The sequence below is a fragment of the Polypterus senegalus genome, chromosome 1 (genome assembly GCF_016835505.1).
Source record: "Polypterus senegalus isolate Bchr_013 chromosome 1, ASM1683550v1, whole genome shotgun sequence".
In the NCBI taxonomy this organism is placed as follows: Eukaryota; Metazoa; Chordata; class Cladistia; order Polypteriformes; family Polypteridae; genus Polypterus; species Polypterus senegalus.
The window spans coordinates 83,970,563-83,994,621 of record NC_053154.1 but is presented as its reverse complement, the minus strand read 5'-3'; the positions used below and the strand labels follow the sequence as shown (position 1 = coordinate 83,994,621).

Here is a 24,059-nt window from a genome sequence, read left to right as displayed (position 1 = left end):
GGATTCAACTTAAAAATGCTAGTGTAATTATTGTATGTCACATGAATTTCTGGTTCCTGATTCTCTTGCTCTGTTTGTTTGATTCTTTGACTCCCACTTACAACCTTGGCTTGACTACCCTGGCCTAGTTCTTGGTCACTGATTCAAATTCCTTAATTCAGCTGCCATCCTGTGCAGCTCAGTACAGCAAAATAATATCTGAAAGACAGCAAAAAGATTAAATAAATGAAGAACAAACTTGAGCCATGGATGTACTCTTGGATGGATAAATACTGGAAATTCTTTACGAGATGAGAAGACCTTTAGATGCTGATTTTGGCGTGCTTCAAGAGCTCCTTTTATGAGAAAAAGTTCACGTTTGCATTAGCAAAACTCAGTGACTGATGTGACCCAAAATTAAATCCTAAACTTTGAATCTTAAAGCACATTGAAGACATACTAAGGTTTTTTATTGTGATTTCTGCATTTGTAGTTTTGCCCCAGTACCTTTTCCCAGGTGTGCCATTGGGAACTGTCTGAGACATTTATTTAAGACATCGGCTGTTAGGACCACTTTACTGTGGCATTAGTTAGCTTTAGCAGCCTTTGCTCTTTCATGATTTCTGAGTGTTTTGGTCTTTGATCAGTTTGACTTTATTTCTGATTTGCTGACAGTTGACTTGTTCTTTTGGTATTTAGAATTTTTGTTATTGAATTATTGATTTATAGTTTATTTGGTTCTCCTTTTTAATACCATTTCTTTATTTTTACTTTGGTTTTAGTGAATTTAAAATTGTGAAAATGTTTTTTATTAATTATTATTTACTGAATTCTGAGTTACTGAACTACTGTATTGTTTTTTTTCTCTTCATTTATTTAATTAGCTAAATTAAGTGGAAGCTGAAAAGTTTGGTAATGAGCAAGGTAGTTTAATGGTTTTATTGTCTTTCCTTGTTTAGGGTAGTTTGTAACAATTGCAGCATATGAATAAAATAGAAGAGAAAAAGAAGACTGGATAACAGAATTATTTATTGTTATAAATGGCTGTCTGGAATACATCTTAGCAGCTGTGTTCCTGTTTTCTGAGGTCATGAGCAACACCTAGTGGTCACGAACTATTAAAAGCATAACAATGAATGAACATGCAGTTTGTTTCCTGATGAACTGTTATAAACACAAATTAAAATGTTTTCTTCCTAATACTAATTGTTTTATCATTATGGCTATTTTTGGATCATAGATTGGTCTCTAACGGCTGTTATTTCACCCACCAGTGCTAAGACACCATCAACAATCATATGAGAAAAGCTCACAGTTATCATTAAAAATATTAAAAGCTCTGTACATTTCATTTTCTGACTTACAGTTTCTGCAATGTTAAAAACTTCACCAATGCTAGAGATAATATAGTGCCAAGAAGTAATGATTTGTACAATGCAATAATCATTCTAAAATAATCATTGAAGTATCTTTCAAAAGATTTTTATTTTATAGTGTTTTGGGGTTTTTTGATAAAATAAACTCTTTGCTTTTTTATTTTTCTTTCTTTTCTGTTTGGTTACTTGATGTGGTCTTTCCCCCCACGTCATTAGCGTCATTCTTCAAACCTCACCAGCTGTGGTTGGAAACTGAGGCTCACTATAACTTTGAACCAAAAGTGTACACAACTGAGGTGTATGAAATGATTCAATTTACTTCAGTGTTTATGTATGTTGCTTATCTCTTACACTAATCTAATTTAATCCTACTTTTTTACCTTCAGGTTTTTTTTCAAAGACTGGATGCCATTCTGCCACTTAAAATATAAGTTTGCTTTCTAAATATGCATCTCCACTTAAATCATTTGCAATTATTCCAGAGCTTGTGTTCTGAAAGTGAATCTCTACACTTTCCTTCATAGTAGCATAGTGGACATTTTTAGACATCTCTGACAAACCACTAAAGGGGCTTTTTGATTTATTCTTTTTACTGTTCCTTGCCTGATGAAGACATTATAACTTCTTCGAATCTTTACAGTTTGCTAGTATTCTCTTTCTGAACATCCGCCTAGCTATCAATTTCCTAACTGACAAATCCAGTTCAGTTTTATTAAGGTGCTTGTGCTTATCCTAGCAGTGATTGGTGTAAGACATGGATAAATCCTATGTGCACATACCCACACATACCAACACTAACGTACTAATAGTTTAGATCTGTATTTCAGTTAATTTACAATTAATATGCATTTGTCTGTTAACCTTACAATACAATACAGTACAATTTATTTTTGTATAGCTCAAAATCATACAAGGAGTGACGCAATGGGCTTTAACAGGCCCTGCCTTTTGACAGCTCCCAAACCTTGATTTTCTGAGAAGACAATGAGAAACTCCCATAAAAAACCCTAGCAGGGAAAAAAATGGAAGTAACCTTGGGAAAGGCAGTTCAAAGAGAGACCCCTTTCCAGGTAGGTTGGGTGTGCAGTGGGTGTCAAAAAAAAGCGGGTGAATACAATACAATACACAGAACAGAGCACAATCCTCAATACAATAGTGCAATAGAAATATTACTATTACAGAGCAGAATTGAACAGTAGATAATGTTTCATAAATAAACGTCTATGCATGGAAGTGTGTATGTCTGTCCGACCCGGAAGTGAGTAAGGGCTCCACCTCCGAGGAAACAAAAAACTCGCTTAGCTGCTAATACACAAGCAAGGCAAGCATGTCGGCAAAATGAAACCTCCTAGGAGAAAGACGCCCAGCATAGTTCCTTTCAATTACCTGACATCTCTACATTTAAATTTTTTTTCTGACAATTTCAATAGTTTCTAGGACCCCAGGCTTTTTACAGCACGGTTTACACAGCTAGTATTACATAATGTAATGTGCCTCTATATCAGCTTTTTGAATTATATGAGGAATAACGATATTGAGGAAATAATATCTGGTTGTAGACAGCGATAGATAGATAGATAGATAGATAGATAGATAGATAGATAGATAGATAGATAGATAGATAGATAGATAGATAGATAGATAGATAGATAGATAGATAGATAGATAGATTAAACCATCTGTGTATGCCAAATCCAAGCTCTTTAATTTAGGCTCATGTGGGGAGTCACGTGGTATTTCATGACTAGAATTTGTGCTCAGCTCCCCAGTCCTAGGCAGAATCAGTTTTCTCTATTCCTTTTGATTTAAATCTATTCCTATTTGTTATTAGAAAGAACTTCTCTGAGATGTCTTCACTTGAGATTTCATTCTGCAGCTTTTAATTCTCCTAGCATATCTCAGCATACAGCTCTGGGAGCAATGATGGTTGTAAATCCTACTCGAATTCAATGAGGAATCTACTTCTTGAGCATACGGCTACTCTGTATACTACTATGCAGGCTTACTTTTCAAAGGTTCGAGCCAAATTGAGGGCTATTAAAAAAGAACAATTGAAAAGATTGAAGACTTTACAGTGTCTCATGACTATAGCATGAGATGTCTTGACAGCAAAGTCAAGAAGACAGATCCTGCAGAGACGCGTTAAGACTGATGGGGCTAACAGAAGGACTCTAGAAAGATAACCTGATATTTTTTTTCTTTCTCAAATCCAGTCTAAATGTTTCTTGAACCTTCCTAACTTCGACCCAGAAAAAAATTCTTGTACATTGCATTAATACAAAGTGATCAGATGCCATTGCCCTGAACCTTCTCATTATTAAGTTTTATATATATATTTTTTACCATTAACAGCTTGTTAAAGAGTTTTGTTATAATTGAAATGACTGTTTAAGGGCCTTGAATGCAGGTCACTCACAGCTATATATGCTTTACCTCCATGTCGTCGTGGTTTAATAGTGGCATCTCATCTATTGGCTCCTGACGTGCCCTGTTGTAGTAGCTAATGCTAGTCACAGTTTCCTCCTGTACTCCCACATAAAGTTGTGCAGTTCTCATTGTTTTGAAGCCCTCTCTTTAATTTGTACATCTGCACACTGGTGGTGTTTCCTTCAGGCTCAGAATGCCAGACACAAATTACAGCTCATCTCTATATATGGACACTCTTCATTCTGTCCTTTCTTTATTGTTCTCTAACTCATTCCCTGCTTGAACACTCCGTTTGTAAACTTATACTTCATAATTACGCAAACGTCCTAATGAGTTCACTTCCACCACAGACGCGTCATCCTCTGTCAGCTCTCTCTTTACATAAGCTAGTATCTGGTCTGAATTTATTGGACTCTCTCAGGCTGCTAAATCCCTTGGACTAGGAGTTCTGATATTTCTCTCCACAGCACAAATTGCAGTCTTGCATTGATTATATCTCTGACTGACATTCTGCTCTTGGTTTTTTATTCATCCTTATTCTCTTCCACACTCTCTGAGCACAAACTCTGCTCATTACAGCTGCACATACACTTTCTATTTCCTTTGCACCTAGACAAAATTGAATATGTCCTTTTTGCATAACAACCTCAACTAAAGGAGTTATTATGGGTTACTAACCTCGAGCTGAGCTTGAGATCCTACAAGAAGCAGGTCAGCTTCAACTGTTTTTAGCACATTTTAATAGCCTGCATGAAGTGCCTCAACATGTCTCTTCCCATCTCAGTTGTGCCTTGTCCATGTCAGGTTGCTTTTATGGTAGTAATGCTTTCTCCCTGTCACATTATTTCAGCAGCTTCAACTGTATTTATTTATGGCCTGTTTTAAATAAAATAACGCACTATGGAATAAACCCTACAGGTCACAGTGGCACACTTTAAACCTTTGGCTGCAGTTTCCTGCTCAATCTCTCTCTACCAATTTCAACTGGCAATACCTCTTAACCTGTACCAACTAAACCAACTGTGCAAATCCCATGAAAATGATTGACACAGACATCTGTTGATTTCAGGTTGATTGACACTGTTCATTAAAAGTGATGTAAATACTTAATAAGACAAACTATAAACACCACAAAATCATCTTTTTTAGAAAATCCAGATTCTTGGATGCCAGGATCAGCCCATCTTAATACCTTCAAGATGATGACATCATGATGTGTGACCTCCTTGTGTCATGTGACAGCAAAAGAATACATTTACCAAACATAAAATAGCTGCTGATAGAAAACAAGTACTTTAAAATGGTGGAGATCTCAGTAAAACAAATGAAGGATGGAAAAATAAAAATGCACCATAAAATGAATTTCAAATCACAAAATAAAAAAGTCATGAATTAGCATAAGCCACCCTAATTTGGGGTGTTAATAAAAAAATATATGAGGTAAAAGTATATAATAAAAAATAGAGTTGTGTCAAATATTCGAAATATTAAAATGTGTACTTCAGTTTAAATGTTTAAAGTCTAAATATTCCCCATTGCAATAGAAATTTGTCATTTTTCACCCTCTGATAGAGGTCCATAGAGTGGTAGAATCCTAGTAAAGGATCTATAATCAGAAAAAACAGCATATTCATAACCACTGACCTAGAAATGGTCCAAAATGTTCTTATTTTTGAAATTTTGGGAGTGGCCCCTATGGGGCTAAAACAACAGGTAAAGAGTCAAATATTAAAATTATTGTCAGAGTCATGATCAGAAACCTCGAAATGGCATAAAACGACACACCTCATGCCTATACTACCGATCCCCATTTTTTTTCAAAGTTTTGTGAAAAAGAGTAACTTTGACCTCTCGTATCCCATTAAGAGATGGCATATGCACAACTTCAAGACCTTCTGATCATTATTGATGATGACACCCATAGGTGTACACAATATGGTCCAAAATGGCCTAAAATTAGGGTTTTGCAAGACTAGAAGGTAAAACATATGGAGTAACACCAATAAGCTCGATGTCTTGCATAATTAGAAATCGAAATGAATCAAACGGTATGTCATATGTGGGGTTTTCTCATACTGGTGAGTCAGGAGGTGCTGCCAAATAAAACTGAAGTGATTTCATAAGTAATTCTTAAAAACACAATATTAATAATGTATCACAACAGTCCTAGAACTAATACTGTTACATAACGCTGAGGGCAATCACTGCAGTTGGAGAGGACAGCAGCAGGTTTATGACAATACCCTACTCTGGAAACAAACTGGTGAGATGTTTCTTTTGTTCGGTAAGACTTACATAGATATTCCAATTCCACAGTCCTTGTCAGTTCATCTCATCCATTCATTGGCCATTGTCAAGGTTATCTATTGTATAGCTGAACATTTTTTTTCCATAGTTTTGTTTGTGTGTAATGTGTAATATGGTATGTAGTACTTATTTGTACAATATTTGTGTAAAGAGCAAAGTAAAGGGATATGTGGGGCTGCCATCCTATAGAGTTTCTTTTTCCTTTGGTTAACTGAAGTGTGTGGCCTCATATTACTGTACTTTAGCTTCCACCTTTATTTGTTATTGCTTTATAATATTTGTGGATATTATTTATGTTCTTATTCTTTGGTTATAATAGAAAATATTTTTAAATTAATTGTTGGGCATTTGTTAGTTTTGGGTTCTGGAAAAGTCTGACAATTACAAATTGAATTTGTTCATAGCTAAAATTTTAATCAGTACAAAAATTGTTGTGATTGGTAAGGGTGCTAAAAATGTTGTAATGCTAACCACTCTGAGCCCTTCTTTTAGAATATTTTAACTCTTCTATTTCTTGGTGCTCAGGAGAGATTATGGTTATGCAGGCTAGCCCAGGCAGTGAGAGCAAATCAGTTACAAAGTATTGTAAGAGCTGGCACTTCATCTTCAGTTCAGTACACTTATAACCCCATCTTGCATAAAAGACTAGCTGAAACCAATCAGTTTCTGTGACCTTACTATATCGTCAGTGAGAAATTCACAGACTAGGGCAGGATCCATGTAAAGAATAGGAAACAACTGATCCACAAAATTTCAAGGCTGAACCTTCAGAAATAAAATGGTCCTTTCTTGTTACTAGTGAAAAAGCGGCATCTGTCTAAGCACTGCCGAGTGTGTAAATTACCAGGTCATCCCGACATGTGTGAAAGAGCAAATGACAGTAAATCCCTGTGATACTGGGAGTGTTCTGCATTATATGTAGAAGTGGAGTACAGCACTGGTGAACAAGAACATGTTCATACAATCCAAGATTTGGTAAAAATAAGCGAGACTCTTGAACTGAGATTGAGATCCTACAAGATGCAGATCAGTTTCAGATGTTGGAGGCTATGGTACACATTCATAGACTCACTTTATTAAGCAGGTCAGTAAGCTTGAATGTTAATTTTGGTATCACTCACATATTATTGGAAGATAAACTTCATTATGAAAAATCATATTCCCCAGTGCAATACTGAAAAGAAGAGAATATGACAGAGCTCCAAATAATACAGGACATCACAAGAGATGCCACAGGGAGAGCATCTTGCCAAAAAAGGTAAAAATTGGTTTGAGAAGTGGCAGCACACATACAGTAGGGTTGGCCAAGCTCTTCATGCATTTCTTGGTCAGCATTGTCACATACAACTGAGGACAGTACAAAGTGAGGTCTAATTTTCTTTTTGGCATCTACATATTATGATGTGTCATACTAGATATTTTAAACATGCTGTTTTCAAAATGCCAGCAAATATTTAATTCTGTATTGCTCAATCATCTGTATTTTATAGTTGAGTGGTCTGCATGCCCAGCAGGTCTCACATAAACAGTTTTGCAACCCTAACGAAACGCTGGGTTTTTGCTTCCTGTGTGATGCACAGTCTGCACTATTTTCTCATTTATTTGCAGATAGGTTGGTAGCCCACTTATTAAACCAATTCAAAAAGAGTGAAGAATGGAAAAAATGGAGGCGACTTCAGTCACGATGTCTGTTCTGTTTGTTTTATCATTATTTGTTCAAGGTAAATATTTCTTTCTTTTTCTATATATAGATATACTGTACATATATATGTGTATGTGTTAAGTATATTTTATATAGTATTGTTTCGTTTAAATAGATTGTATCACTAGCCATAACAAATAAAAACGTTTACAATAAAAATATTAAACGTTTAGCAGGTATGCCAAAGATGTGTTAAAACATTTTATTCTTTCAGAAAATCTGCTCTGTACAATACATAGATCTAGTTATTTCTAATTTAAAGCTGGAATATTTTTTTTTTTTAGCAAATTCACTTTCAAGTGCTTTACAAATATCTTTTCTGATAGAACGAAACTGATGCTCCTCTTTATAAAACGTTTAAACAGGCACGGATCATTAAAATACAGATTATCAGGTAATATTCTGTATTGTAGTGCATTTCCAAAAGATATGTTTCCGATTTGCAATTAAATGACGTAAAGAGCAAAACGCTGCTTAATCTGGACCCACAATGACAAGGTCCGTACTTCATAAAAGAGTGCTCGGGAAAAACAGAAAGGCCCGATCACTTTTTTTACTTTAAATTCGGGTAAATCAAATTTTAGGTCCACGGGAAGTCGGAGTCTATGCTAACGGCACTGCAGGAAAGGCGGAGACCAGCAGTGGACGGACGGCCAGTCCAGCACCGGCATAAGTACACGACGGCACCTATTAACAACGGAGCACTGCAGGCTGCTTTTTACATGTTTGCGTTTTGTTTAAATTATTTCAGAATTTCTAGAGTAGCAGCATGCTTTACCCTCGCAACTGTTTTTGTGCTTTTACTTATTCATTACACTAACGCGATGGATCAACGGGTATCAAATGCGACTTCTGGAATTTTAGGAGATTTATTCACGATTTAATGAATGACAGCATTTCTCAAGAGAATTTACCTCATGAGCTTCGACTGTCGCAGTGTGTGCACGCTGAAGTTCTACTTAAATGGACGCATGCTTCATGCATGTGAATTAATGTAATAACAAAATGATATTAGTGTGTTAGTGTATTATAGCAACTTTCAAGTGGGCCTGAGTGTGATTTTCTAAGTTTGGTCTTTTGAGACAGCAGGCTAGATCTGCGAGGTTCTGACCGTAAAACAGCTTTTATAATTCATTGCTTACCATAAAAAAAAGTAGCAAAACGACGCAGTTTTATATTTTACAATTGCTCGCTCAAGAACATTCGACCAACGTCGTGAATGCAACTTTATTTTTTAAAATATGATTTACGTAGCAAAAAATTGAAAAAAAATTCATTTACAATTTTTCATTGGCACTTCTGTGTTGTGTGTTTTCTTACGCTACTTTAAATGGTTTCTAATTTCACCCTCGAAAGTGAATAGGCAATATCCAACGTCTATCTATCCATCTATTTATCTGTCTTATATAGTGTCTTTTATCTATCTATCTAATATAGTGCCTTTTATCTATTTATCTGCCTTATATAGTGCCTTCTATCTATCTATCTATCTATCTATCTATCTATCTATCTATCTATCTATCTATCTATCTGCCATATATAGTGCCTTCTATCTATCTATCGTTACTTATATTATATGTGCATGTCAAAATCAAACAGCCTTTGCGTCATAGCGCTAATCACATATTGAGCTATTGCCAAGAGTCCAGCATGATCACAGAAAAAGCACACCAAAATACTTAAATGCAATGTGATATTTTAACAGAATAGTCAGTGGCACGGTACAGTATTATTCGTGTGCGTCTGTTTCTACTGAATGTTTGTAAAAAATTGAAAGAAGAGAGCAGAGTGGAGCAGAGGAATCTGATTCTTTCAAAGCGCAGTTTCAATAATTGCTATTAAGCCGTTGCGTAAGTAAAAGATCAGGCTGCGGTTTCCCGCTGAATACTGCAGTTTTTATTGGTTTGCTGCTTTTAGAATAAGTACATCCCTTGAAATCATGTTGGATAATGAAGAGTTTTCCCATTAAAGCAAGTAAGTTTTTTTTAAAGAATCAGTGTCAGCGTTAAGACCTGATTTATATGGACAATCTAATAAGATCAAAATTCTCTGTCTTCAGAATGCTTGCATACCTGATAACATCCATCCATCCATCCATCCATTATCCAACCCGCTATATCCTAACCACAGGTTCACGGGGGTCTGCTGGTGAAAATCCCAGCCAACACAGGGCGCAATGCAGGAAACAAACCCCGGGCAGGGCGCTATCAGGGCATACCTGATAACATTATTATTATTATTATTATTATTATTATTATTATTATTATTATTATTATTATATCACATTCTTTTGTAGTTTTGAAAATGCAGGTGCTCCTTGCGTGCAGTTCCAGTTGCTCTGAAGAAGTATTCCTCAGTCTTTTTGATAATACTGTACTATACAGTGTAATCTCACTGCCATTTGAATTAAAGGTGCATTCTAATGGCCGATTTGGTTGTAAACTGTGTTCTGCGATTTTTCAGGCTAAAACGGAAATTTCGCGGTATGGTGGCCCTACTCATTAATCGTGGGCTTGAGAGGGGCGACATGTTGCACGTTGGTTAACAATGCAAGGAAGATTTTTACTCTGTACACGTGACAATAGTGATCATGTAAACCTATAATGCATTGTGGTTTCGATCAAAGTATTGCGTAATTGTAACTATCATTATTATGACGTTAGATCAGACTGGTTAGAGAAGATTGAAGGGACTTATTCCAGGGAAAATACAGTACAGTAATAGCTATACTTAAAATTATATTGTTTCTGTATCTTTCGCACGTAGCATTAGATCACAGAAATACATGTATATAACTGCTTTAAATCTGATTGATCCATTCTCGGAAAGGTTTAATCCGCTGAGCTAACAGTATGAACCACCATAAACTTTAATGACACGATTTAAAATGAGTTCGTAGTCTCCTCTTATAAACGTCTCGGTACCTGTATCAGTTATTAAATGTCTGTTAAAACTCACGTGGAAGAATAAACACAAGCACCTTGGTATACAATAAATTAAAGAATAAATCGTGGTAATACTGTAGAACAGCGGCTCAGCTTCTCTTACCCACTTATTGCATGTGTTACTCAACGCTTTTGTTAATGTCTTGCTATACACAACTACATAACTCCCTATTTTAGTATTTTGTCTTATTATACCAAGAAACGAATTTCTCAAATAACCGAGAATGCATCAGAGTACCCCCTAAGGCGGTGTTTCTCATTCTTTTTGCTGTTATGACCCATTTTTCCTAAGTTACGTCTCTTCGCGACCTACCGTTGTCACCCTTGGTGAATCGATCTAGATCGACTGAGGTAGGAGACCTCAAAGTTCCAATGTCAAACGAATGCCGAAATTCAAGCTGACTTGGTGCGCTTTACCTCCGTGCGAGATCGACCCACCGACACCCGCAAAAATAAGAGGGAACTCAAGACCCAACGACGGCAGCCTGTGAACGAAAAGTGGGTTGTTGAGACTAAGTGGTTGAGAAACATGCCCGAATTTTTTTTTTACCTTAATACAATAATAATAATAATAATAATAATAATAATAATAATAATAATAATAATAATAAAACATTTTATTTATATAGCGCTTTTCCCATGCTCAGGGCGCTTAAACAAACGTTTTATCTTTTAATCTCTATAACGCTTTTAATATTTTCCGGTTCTGCTTTGAGAACACAACGCTCTACGTACATTTGTATTATTACTGGAGTCCATTTTGTACACGCCATTACGATTTACATGAGAGTGTGCTTTGATCATCATGGATTATTGTGTACATCATATACTGATATTTATTTACAAACATTGCAGACTTTATTATTCCACATGACAATTTTGTGAGTTAAAAGTAGGTTTTATCAAACTTAATTGCAAAATTATGCAGTTTTGCGTTTCTTTCATCCGATTTGTTGGTCAATCACTCAGTACTGTAATATCATTTATCAGTCTTTTAAGAACTGATTGAGTTTCCCCAATGAATGAACTACAGCGCGGGTGACGCTGCATGCACTTCATAGTTTGGCTACCGTTTGGACGGAGCTGTGGCTAGTGGATATTACTTACTGTTCTAAAAAAATAAAAAAAACGAAAATTACCATAACCACATATTTAGATTTCCACAGAAGATTACACTTTCAATAATGGTGCCATTATCTGTCAGTAAAGCTTTGACAGACGTGGTACAGTCCAGTAGATATCTACAGGTGCAATTTTCCGTAACTAGTCTGCAGTGGAAAGAGTGAAAGGATTAGCGCACTCCGCCACCCCCTGGTCTGGCGTGGAATTATCCTTATTTGATCCCTTTAGCTGTCTCCCATGCGCACATGTACAATATCATCGGATGCTTCTCCACATGTATGACACATATTAACTAGATTTACGGAATAACTTTCTAACCACGACACAGCCCACACCTATAAAAATAAAGGATCTAAAATAACACTTAAGTAGTTGGTGTGATTCCTGATGTGAACCATTGCATTAGAAAGAACCCTTTCATTCTGGGAAGGGTTCTTTGCATGGGAAAGTGGTTCTTTGGGTTCCAAAAGCTTTCTAATGTATGGACAAGATAGAAATCTTTAACGAATAGCAGGCAGTCTAGTCTATTATAATACAACTAGATCACAAAAAAAAAAGTCTATGTAGCAGGGTACTAACAAATGAAGAAAACCTGAATGTCACCTGTGTTATTGTAGGTAGAAAAAGCAATTTTATAATAATGAACCTATTGGCATTTCACAATTCTGTTATCCATTCATGGTTATCCATACAGACTGTTATGTAGCTTGCCTTTGTTAATTAGCAATGTTAATAACTTAATTTACATAAAGAAATGTTATGTGATTAGCCTTGTGGGAAAAAGGAAGTGTTGACACACATTCGAAATTGAGTAAAGAGCACGTTGAGTTACCTGTGTCTCTGTAGTTATTATTTGTTGGAGTTGGAAGGAACACAACAAAAAGTGGCGACGAGGAAGTCTGAATTCACACGATGCGTGGTAATAACTAAAGGAGCAACGAGTAATACTCCATTAAGAAACGGTGACGATAAATAGAAAAAAAAAAAGACGCTGTTGTGTGCCGCGAAGGAAGCGTGGCAGGAGCAGAGATGAAACCACGAGTACTGATAATTGTAAAAGAAGTTTCATACGAAGTTAAATCGCCTTATTGTGAAGTAAGATTGACTGTGATTCGATTGCAAGTTCGAGATGGCTGTCGTTATCGGAGTAATTGGACCTTTTGATGAGAACGTGGAGCAGTGGAATTCGTATACGGAGCGCTTTGAGTGCTTTGTTAAAGCAAACGATATTACCGATGAAAAATTAGTTCCTACTTTTTTGAGTGTTATGGGAGCAAAAAAGTTCACCTTACTGCGTAGTCTTGTGCAACCAGATAAGCCTGGAGAGAAATCAGGTTGTTAGAATTTTGAGTGCACATTTTTCACCAAAGCCATTAGTAATTGCTGAACGGTTTAGATTCCACAAGAGAAATAACGAGGAAGGGGAATCAGTAACAGTGTTTGTGGCAGCACTAAGGAAGTTATCTGAATATTGTGAATTCAATGAAGTGCTCAATGACACAATCTGTGATAGGCTGGTATGTGGACTGAGAAGTGAAGCCATACAAAAACGGCTTCTGACAGAAAGTGCCCTAACCCTTGACCCTTGCAAAGGCAATTGAAATAAGTGTGTCCATGGAAATGGCAGCTAAAGAGGCTCAGCAGTTAATCATAACTGGGCAAATTCATAAAGTAAATATAAAGAGCAAGGACGCTGGTAGAGAGTCGTGCTATCATTGTGACAGACAAGGTCATTTAGCTTCAGAGTACAGGTTTAAAGACCTAGACTGCAGGAGTTGTGGAAAAAAATGGTCACAGCGAGAGAGCATGTAAATCCAAGAAAGCTACAGAGAGATATTATAGACATGAAAGTAAAAAGGCAGCATTTAGTCAAAAGAAAAAAGTTCATTTGCTGCAACCGCAAGAATCAGAAACAACATTAGGAAGTGACACATCTGAAGATGAAGTGTTTTTAAATATTTTGAGTCCTGAAGGTGGCTCACAGGGATACCAGGTATCTCCATTGTTGGAAGGACAAAAAGTATGCATGGAAGTGGACGCGGGCGACTGTTTCTCTCGTGTCAGATAAAACGTACTGCACGTTCCTGAGGCAACTTCCACTAAAGGAAACTAATATAGTGTTAAAAACATATACAGGTGAACCGGTGAATGTGAGAGGCCTGATAAAGGTGACTGTTCAATTGAATGGGCAGAAAGCCACTTTACCACTTTATGTAGTGGGAGGAGATTACCCATCATTATTGGGAAGATCATGGTTAAAAAAAATCACATTGGATTGGCCAAATGTTTGTATGCTGCTTAGAGGAGAAACGAAGTTGGATGCAGTACTTGACAGACATGCTGAGTTGTTTTCTGGTGAGCTTGGGAGCATGAAGGATATCACTGTCAGACTGGCCACTAAACTTAACAGTCAACCAAAATTTCTGAAGGGCCGACCAATTCCTTATGCTATTCTACCAAGGGTTGAAGCTGAACTGGATTCCTTAGTTACGTCTAGTGTTCTGGAACCTGTGAGTGTAAGCAAATGGGCTACCCCTATTGTACCCGTGATTAAAAATAGATAGACGTATGTGTGGGGACTTTAAGGTGACCATCAATCCTGTGTTGTCTGTAGAACAGTACCCACTTCTGCATATAGATGATCTGTTTGCAGGCCTTGCTGGAGGACAGAAATTCAGCAAAATAAACCTGTTCCAGACATATCTCCAAATGCATGTTGAACTAAAGTCTAGAGAATTGCTAACTATTGTGATCCCTAACGGCCTCTTCCGTTACTGCCGCCTACCCTTTGGAATCACCTCGGCTCCAGCTCTATTTCAAAGAGCAATTGACCAAATCTTAAGTGGGCTTCCATTGGTCCAATGTTATTTGGATGACATCCTTGTGACGGGAAGAAATGAAGAAGAGCACCTTCAACACCTGGATGCCACTCTTCAGCGCTTAAAAGAATATGGCCTGAGGGTTCGCAAGCATAAATGTGAATTTTTCAAGTCCTCTATAGAATATTTGGGACATGTAATAGATGCTTGTGGACAGCACAAAGCACCCTCAAAAGTTAAAGCAATTGTTGATGCACCTGCTCCTCAGGATGTAAGCCAATTACGTTCATTTCTGGGACTTCTCAACTATTATAGAAAATTTATTCCAAATTTGGCAACTCTTTTGAGGCCATTGCATCAGTTGTTATGTCAAAACAAAGCTTGGAAGTGGACAGAAGAATCTAGAAAAACTTTTGCCAAAGCAAAGGACGCTCTCATAAAATCCGATGTTCTCACACATTTTGACCCCACACTGCCACTGCAGCTTGCCTGTGATGCTTCTCCATATGGAGTTGGTGCAGTGATTTCACACATTATGCCCTCCGGTGTGGAGAAACCAATTGCTTTCGCTTCACGTACATTGAATAAAGCTGAAGGTAATTATGCACACATTGAGAGGGAGGCACTGGAAATAGTTTTTGGAATTCGCAAATTTCTTCAGTACCTATTCAGGAGAAAGTTTACCCTTCTTACGGACCATCGACCCCTTACTACCATCTTCGGACCTCATACTGGTATACCATCTCTAGCAGCTAGCCAAATGCAAAGATGGGCATTACTTTTATCAGCCCATACATATGATATCAAATACCGCAAGTCTGAGTTGCATTCCAATGCAGATGGACTCTCACGTTTACCCTTGCCAGTTACCTGTTCAGAAAGTCCAGAGATGGATATATTTTATTTTCTGCAGGTAAATGAGACACCTGTGACCGCAAATCAAGTAAAACGATTCACTCGAAATGATCCAGTACTGTCTAAAGTAATGGACATGGTTCTTACTGGTAAAAGTCCTAGTACGTTACCAGAACTAAAACTCTACCTTTCTAGGAAAAGTGGACTGTCTGAGCAGGCAGGTTGTCTTCTTTGGGGTCGCCGTGTCATCATTCCACCACCACTGCAGAAACTTTTAATCCAGCAGCTACATGCAAGTCATGTTGGTATTGTCCGCATGAAGGAGACTGCAAGAAGTTATTTTTGGTGGCCAGGAATAGATGAACATATTAAGGAGAGGGCCAAGACATGTTCTTCTTGTCAGAAGATTAGGAATGCCCCACAGCTGGCACCGCTTCACCCATGGGACTGGCCTGAAAGGGCTTGGCAGCGTATCCATGTGGATTTTGCAGGTCCCTTTGAGGAAAAGATGTTCCTGGTGGTTGTAGATGCCTATAGTAAGTGGCCAGAGGTTGCTGTTATGCACTCAACAACAACAATGGAAAAGTTGGAGGAATTATTCTGTCGTTATGGGTTCCTAGAGCAACTTGTGAGTGATAACGGTCCTCAGTTTGTGTCACAGGAATTTGCCACTTTCCTATTAGTCAACGGAATTCTGCACATTCGCTCTGCACCACACCATCCTTCCACAAATGGTTTAGCAGAAAGGTTCGTTCAGACAATGAAGCATTCACTGAAGGCATCGCAAGATGAAGGCTCTCTTCATACACGTTTGAACCAGTTCTTACTGTCTTATCGGAATTCTGAGCACAGCACAACTAAAGTTTCACCTGCCATCCTAATGATGAAAAGACAACTTCATACAATTTTTGACCTGCTAAAGCCACCAGAAACAAAACAAGTGGTACGTCATCATCAACAAAAGCACATTGAACATCAAGACAAGAAAGCAAAAGACAGTCTTTCGTCCGGATGACGCTGTATTGGCTCAAGGTTTTAATAACAAATCCAAATGGGTTCCTGCCACTGTAATCAGTCAGAGTGGACCTGTTTCTTACACTGTCCGCACTGCTGAGGGTACTGTTTGGCGAACACATGTGGATCAATTGTTGCAGGCATCACCAGCACCCACTGAGCCACCAGATGTGGACTGTCCTGAATGTAATTATGATTTTAGTGAAAATCAGTGTCCTATTACTGAGGATGAAGTGCCACCTATGGAAGTATCAGAAACCCCATCACCTCCTGTGAATGAGGAAGAGTTAGCTAGAAAATCTACAAAATCTCCCTTAACTATTTCACTTTCAACAGATGCTCACACTGAACATCGTTATCCTGCTTGACATAGACAACCTCCTAACTGTCTAAATTTATAAGACTCACTTTTAAGGATGGGACAGTAAATTCCTCTTTCTTTAAAAAAAAAAAAAAAAGCCAACTCGGATTTATTGGATTTATTGTTCTCGTGCTAAACAAAATGTGCACTTTTCTTTTAAGGGGGAAGGAGTATGTTATGTATCTTGCCTTTGTTAATTAGCAATGTTGATAACTTAATTTACATAAAGAAATGTGTGCTTAGCTTTGTGGGAAAAAGGAAGTGTTGTTGACACTTGTCGAAATTGAGTAAAGAGCACATTGAGTTACCTGTGTCTCTGTAGTTATTATTTGTTGGAGTTAGAAGGAACACAACACAGACTGTTACAGATCTAAATGAATAAACTTTCTTTGTAGGAGCCTTCATGTGGAGGTTCTTTTGGAAACCTAAAATAGGTCCTCTATATAGTAGAATCTAGTACCCCGTTCTAATTGAAGTAGTCTGAATTAATGTTGTTAATACAAACTGAAGCTTCTGGACAGGTATACAATAGTTTGATCCATGCACAGATGTTCAGACCAAACCCAAATTTCTCCAATATGGTAAAAAGGTAGTTCCATTCAACCATATCAAATGCTTTTTCTGCATCCAACTTTAATAATATCTCCAGGGTGTTTGACTTTGTGGTTGTATATATCACATTAAACATATTAAAAGCTAAGTGTCTGCCATTAATAAATTTGGTTTGGTCTTGTGATGTTACAGAAGGAAGCACTTTCCAAAACCTTTTAGCTAGAACTTTGGAGAGTATCTTAAAATCAATATTCAGAAATGAAATAGGTATGTATGATGCATATTATATTAAGTCCTTATTTTTCATTGGAGACTTTATATTCCAATATATATTTTTCATTGAAAAATTACCAATTTTATATTGGTAATTCATGCATGTTAAAAAGTTAGAGGTAGGGTTTAATTGTTTTTTATAAAATTCCACTGGATAACCATCAGTGCCTGCTGGTTTTCCACTATGGAGTGCGTTTATAGTGCCTAGTAATTCTGAGAGTGTTAGGGGTTTGTCCAGTTCCTCTTCACTAAGAGTATCGAACTGAGGTATTTGTAATGCCTCAAAAAATCGTTAGATTGTATCTTATCTTCTTAAAACTGAGTAGAATATAAGTAACTATAGTACTCTCTAAATATGTGAGTTAAATGTTTCTGGTCAATAATTGTATCTCTATCTGTGTTGGTGATTTCTGTTATTGTGTTTCAGACTTCCTGTGTGTGGATTTGTTGTGCTAAGATCTTATTAGCTTTTTCTCCATGTTCATAGTAATGATGTCACGGTTTAAAGATGAACTGTTCGATTTCTTTTGTTGTCAAGAGGTTAAGTTCTGATTAGAAAACCTCATTTTGAAACCTGCCATATTCCTGATCTGTTCTGGTAATTTTGCTAATTAACTCTGATACCTTCTTGGTTTACAATTTATTTTTGTGGGAAAGATATGAAATAATCTGTCCTCTTAAAAAAGTCTTCAGAGTATTCCTGCAGAGACCTCTGAGTATGCATTGGTCTCTAAAAAATAATCAGTTTGCTTAGTGAGAAATTCTGTACAGTTTTCATCTGCTAATGAAAGGGGGTTAAGATGCCAGCCTCAAAATAAATGTGTGGGGCACAGTGATTTAAGCTCCATGATCAGAGGGGTGTGATTGGAGATAACAATACCATTATACTTGTAAGATTTGATAGTGTGCAATAAATTATCTATACTAATAAAAGGCAAAGCCCTCACTCACTCACTCACTGACTCACTGACTCATCACTAATTCTCCAACTTCCCGTGTAGGTAGAAGGCTGAAATTTGGCAGGCTTATTCCTTACAGCTTACTTACAAAAGTTGGGCAGGTTTCATTTCGAAATTCTACGCATAAGGGTCATAACTGGAAGCTATTTTTCCCCATATAATGTAATGGAGTCTTGAGTTGGAGATGGCGGGGGGGGAGTTTCGTGACATCATCACGCCTCCTACGTAAGTACGTAGAGAACAAGGAAGAACTCCAAACAGCGATGAGCACAAAACGCCATTTCACAATTGAGAAGGCAGAAAAACATTATGAAGCAAATGATGCATACAAGCATATTCATAAGTACAGCTACTGCGGAAACAAAGCACAGCGTGAACCGTAAGTTTATATTAAATTAAGTTCATAGACAGGCTGCCACTAGCGTTTGTAATTTAGTGCCTGCCCATATAAGGCCGTCCATCAGCGGCAATCCAATACAAACACTGCCGGTAAATGTTCACGGGTGAAGGACTGCGCTTATGCAGAGGAAGATGAGATGGTCAGGGTGGTGTTTGGCACAAACTCATTGAAACTGCGAGAAAAACTTTTAAGTGCCGGGTCTTAGCTGACATTACACGAGATGGCACCAGTACAGCTGGGAACCTTCGATGCAAGAACACCAAGCGGCTCACGTGAACTGACGCAATGCGCAGACAAAAAGCAACAGTTCCAAAGAGTGCTGAACAAAAACCGAATTACACAATTGAGAAGGCAGCAAAAAATATGAAGCGTCTTATACATACAATCATATTCATAAGTGCAGCTACTGCGAAACAAAGCACACGGTGGAAAAAGTGAATGTCCTGCTAAAGGAAGACAGCGTAAAAAAACGTGCATGCAGTTTGTCACATCTCAGATAAAGAGGAAGACGAGCTGTTTATTGATGCAGTAAGGAACTAATCGATGAATGAAACCTCTTATCTTTACAACGATTGACAAACACGGAATGTAACTTGAACACATCCTACAAATACGAGCCTGATTGAAAGAAATAATGATAATCAAATCCTTGATGACAGCAACATTCAATAACACTCACAAAACAATTACTGTATATTGACAATCATGTTACGTTATTTTTAAAATGTTCCCTTTTCTTTTTCATAACTTCTACTTCTCCACTGCGATACACAGGTATATATATATAAATGTATATATATACCCGATCTACAATACATACTTTAGCATAGACAAGCCACACGCTGTGGCTAATTGTAGAGTCTTAAGCCTCTAACGCCGACATTCGAGGTTCGATTCCGAGAGGGTGTACTGACTATGTATGCGCTACCTGATTCATTTTACCTTGCATCTCCTTGGTTTGGGACGTATGAAAAATATTAGGTTAACGCAGAATCATGTTACGTTATTTTTAAAATTTTCCCTTTCTTAGCACAAGCACAGCTGAGAAGCTTCGATGCATGTACTCCATAACGCGTTAAAAAATAACGCATTTAATCACACTTTCAATTCCAAGCAAACGGGAACTTTTGTCAATGCATGATTTCCTGGTACATCCATTACACTGATGCACACATCACAGCTACAAAAATGTTAGAGTTGGAATAAAGCGCGTTCCTACGACTGATCATTTCGACTACCCGAGCGAAGCCTTGATAAAAGCATGGTTTTGTGCACACTGAAAAGCAAGCAAAATTAGATGCATTACAGAAAGCGGACTTTGTGGCTCTTACTGGGGATCATTGGACTTCCGTGACCGTTAGTAATTCTAAATACATCTAATTACAAAATGTTCAATGATCACACTGTTTTAGCCTAATGTACAAAATAATTTTGGCTAATGTTACTCAGAGTTTAAAGAGTAAGCTGGTCAAATTACCTTTTATGTTTCTGACTTATTTTTTTAAGAAGAAAACTGCACTTTATGTTGAAATTTTGGTTATTATTATTTAAAGACAATACTATTCTGAAAATGTACTTAAAGTACTTAAACTACCACTTTATTTTTAAGTCTGCCCAATTTTAACCAGGGATGATATTTTTGTTTCTGTTTTGAATTCAAATGCAGTTTAAAAGCTTTTTTTCAGAAATTAAAACAGCTTCAGTTTACAATATTCATGTCCATGTCTATTATTTGATTCTGTCGCCCACTAAAACCGTTTTAAATAAATAAAAAAAAAAACATTTGCGATTTGGGGCAAATTTACGTGTGCGATTACATACGATTAATCAAGATTAATTCTTACACAGCCTCTAATTAATTGGATTAATTTTTTTAATCGAGTCCCACCCCTAATATATATATGTAGATATATATATGTAGATTTGTATATATATGTGTATATACAGTATATATGTAGATATGTATATGTTGTATATACAGTATGTATATATGTATATGTATATATATGTATGTGTGTATATGTATATATATATAACTGTATATATGTATGTGTATAGATGTGTGTGTATATATATATATATATATATATATATATATATGCCAGCAACACTCATGACAATGACAAAACAATTACATTGTCAATCATGTTACGTTATTATTAAAATGTTTCCTTTTCTTTTTACTTCTCCGCTGCCAATGCAGGTATTTTGCTATATATATATATATATATATATATAATCTAAATAGATAGATATGACAACAACACTCATATCAATGACAAAACAATTACATTAACAATCATCTTACGTTATTTTTAAAATGTTTGCTTTTCTTTTTCATAACTTCTTTAACACACTACTTCTCCGCTGCGAAACGCGGGTATTCTGCTAGTTATCTATAAAGAAATAATCAGTTATTGAGTAACAATGATGCACTGATCAGAAGAAGGAATATGCTCTTAAGTTTGGATTTTATATGCTCTCATAAGTTATGATCCATTGCAAACGGTGTGATTATTTTTGCAGCATTAGATGTTATCTCCACTGTAGATGAAGACCTATCCATGTCAGGATTTAAAACACAATTAAAGTTTCTAGCCTTTATAATTTTATGAGTGTTGACATTAGGAATAGATACAAATACATTTTGAATGAAATCTCTATCATTAACATTTGATGAGTAGATATTTATCAAAATTACTTTAAATTGAAATAAATTACCTATCACCATGACATATTGCCCTTCAGGATCAGATACTACAGTACATCTGATACTACATAGGAGATTGTTTTATGTATTAAGATTCCCACACCTCTAATTTTCTTTGTTTAGCTGGAGTGAAAGACCTGGCCAGTTCAATCTCTTTGTAAACGAAAATGGTCCTAACTTATTAAGTGAGTCTGTTGTAAAAAAATGCTATCTTGGCATTTAGTCCTGTTAGGTAAGAAAATACTTTTTTTCTCTTTATATCGTGATTGAGACCTTTATAATTACAGCTCACAAAATTCACTGTTTGGACAGAGAGACACTGCTTCTGAAATTTTGAAGACATTTTGTAATCATAAGTAAAGGTAGTATGTTGTTTTGTAAAATAGGTTTAACCTTGGTATCATATTACTGCCAGGTATTATGGTTAAGGAGCCTATTATTATGTTGTCGCTTACAGTTGCTGGAGTAAAAAATAAATAAGAAGTAACTTGCTCTCTCCTGATCCCCCTCCCCTCCAAATTTGCCTCTCCATGTGAAACTAGACCACAAAGACCCAGTCCTTTGATATGTGTAGAGACAGAGCACCTTCAGAATAAAACTAACCCCCAGCAGCAGTGAAGAAAGGGTTTTAAATTGAGATATCTTACAATAGTACAATGCTAATGCAATAAACGTAGGGTAAAATGTTAAAAAGAACACTTAGACAATGAAAAAATACTTTATGTTTAGCAAGATATACAGGTATTTAATAGAATAAATGTCAATATAATAAATGAAAAAAGTGGCTAACAAGAAAATAGAATGTACAGTTCTGGGAAATGTTACACTACAGGCAAACCAAGTTGTAAGCAGAATGTTCTGTGCATTACCAAGACACAATATGACTCCTGTTTGTATTTTGGATGATGTTAGGATCAGTCTTTTTAGCTCTTTTTCTGTTTCACATAGTTTCAAAAGGTAGCAGCAAACTATGACTTGAGAAAATGCAAACAAGCAGGCAGAGACTGTGAGCATGTTACAATTCAGGAACAAAACGCTGTGCATGCGCAGTAGTCTTGTGGGGCGTGTCTTGCCTAGGTTCAGCATAAAGCAGGGAATTTTGTACAGCCAATGTTTGCTACAACAGCAACATTTATTTATGTAGCATGATTTCATCCAATTGCTTTACAAGGAGTAAAAAATACAATGGCATAAAATAAATAGCTAAATAAATACAAATTTGGACAGTACAAGTACGTAACCTAAAAAAATAACATAAATGAATAAGAGAATACATTTCCTGGGGTTCCAAGGGCAAAAGACTGCATATTTTTCTCTGGGCATTCTAGAAAACATAAACATGTTAATTTCTTAGTTTTTATGATGCACCATCTTTGAAGATTCAGTGCAGTAGGTTCCATCAACAATTGGGCTGTAGAAATTGCAGTGGTGGAGTATGCAATGGTGCAAGAGGCCACAAGAATAGCAGAGCTTTGTAAAGACTTCAGATATTTTAGCATATGATTTTTCAGTATATGTTATAATCTGCTAGGACCTTTCCAAAAAAAAGTATGAAAACGAGAAATTAACAAAATGGGTTTTTAACAGTTTTTTAAAAATGTTCCTTGGTATTAGCCTGTTATATCTTTGTAGATAAAGTATTCCTTATTTGTGGTGCAAATTAGCAAAATGCAATGTTAACAATTTTTTGGAGTTTTGAATAATGAATAAACCAGTGTTTGATGATCTGATATTGCAACTGAGAATGTAAGGCCACATGCACTCCAAAATATAAGGAGAGACAAGAATGTTCAGAGCCTTACATGTGATTAACAATGCTTTAAAATGAATTCCAAAGGGCAAGAGCAACTAGTTGTGCACAACTAAGACTGGTGAGATATAGTCAGATTTTTTGTTTAAAATTCTTCATGCTAAAGATTTATGATCAGATTTAGCTTTGGAAGTCCTGTTAGGAGTGCATTACAGAAATCTAGCCAGCTCATATTACCATATCATTACTTGTAGCAGATCATTTCAAGGTCATGGCTAGCATTATTGTCTCATGTACAGAGTGTATTGAAAGTCTTACTTGCTTATCTGAATACTTCTGACCAAAACACTTCATTGTTTTGGCTAGAACCCTGCAAAAGACCAATTTTTTTTCTGCAATGCACTACATTAACAAGGGCAGCACTGTGGCACAGTGGTAGTGCTTCTGCCTCACAGTTAGGAGACCCGGGTTTGCTTCCTGGGTCCTCCATGCATGGAGTTTGCATGTT

At 36.6% G+C, this 24,059-nt stretch overlaps 1 protein-coding gene across 2 annotated transcripts in view; it reads left to right on the top strand.

The window, feature by feature from the left end:
- The first annotated feature begins 7,626 nt into the window (after window positions 1-7,626).
- The window catches only part of LOC120518016, a 34,582-nt gene continuing 18,149 nt past the window's right edge, over window positions 7,627-24,059 (top strand). The window contains exon 1 of one of the 2 annotated variants that reach the window (XM_039740569.1): window positions 7,627-7,810. In XM_039740569.1, coding sequence (XP_039596503.1) covers window positions 7,744-7,810 — 67 coding nt within the window. In that variant the 5' untranslated portion in view covers window positions 7,627-7,743. Of the gene's footprint in view, window positions 7,811-22,002; window positions 22,034-24,059 lie in introns of those variants that run through there. The other variant, XM_039740577.1, reaches the window with a different exon arrangement.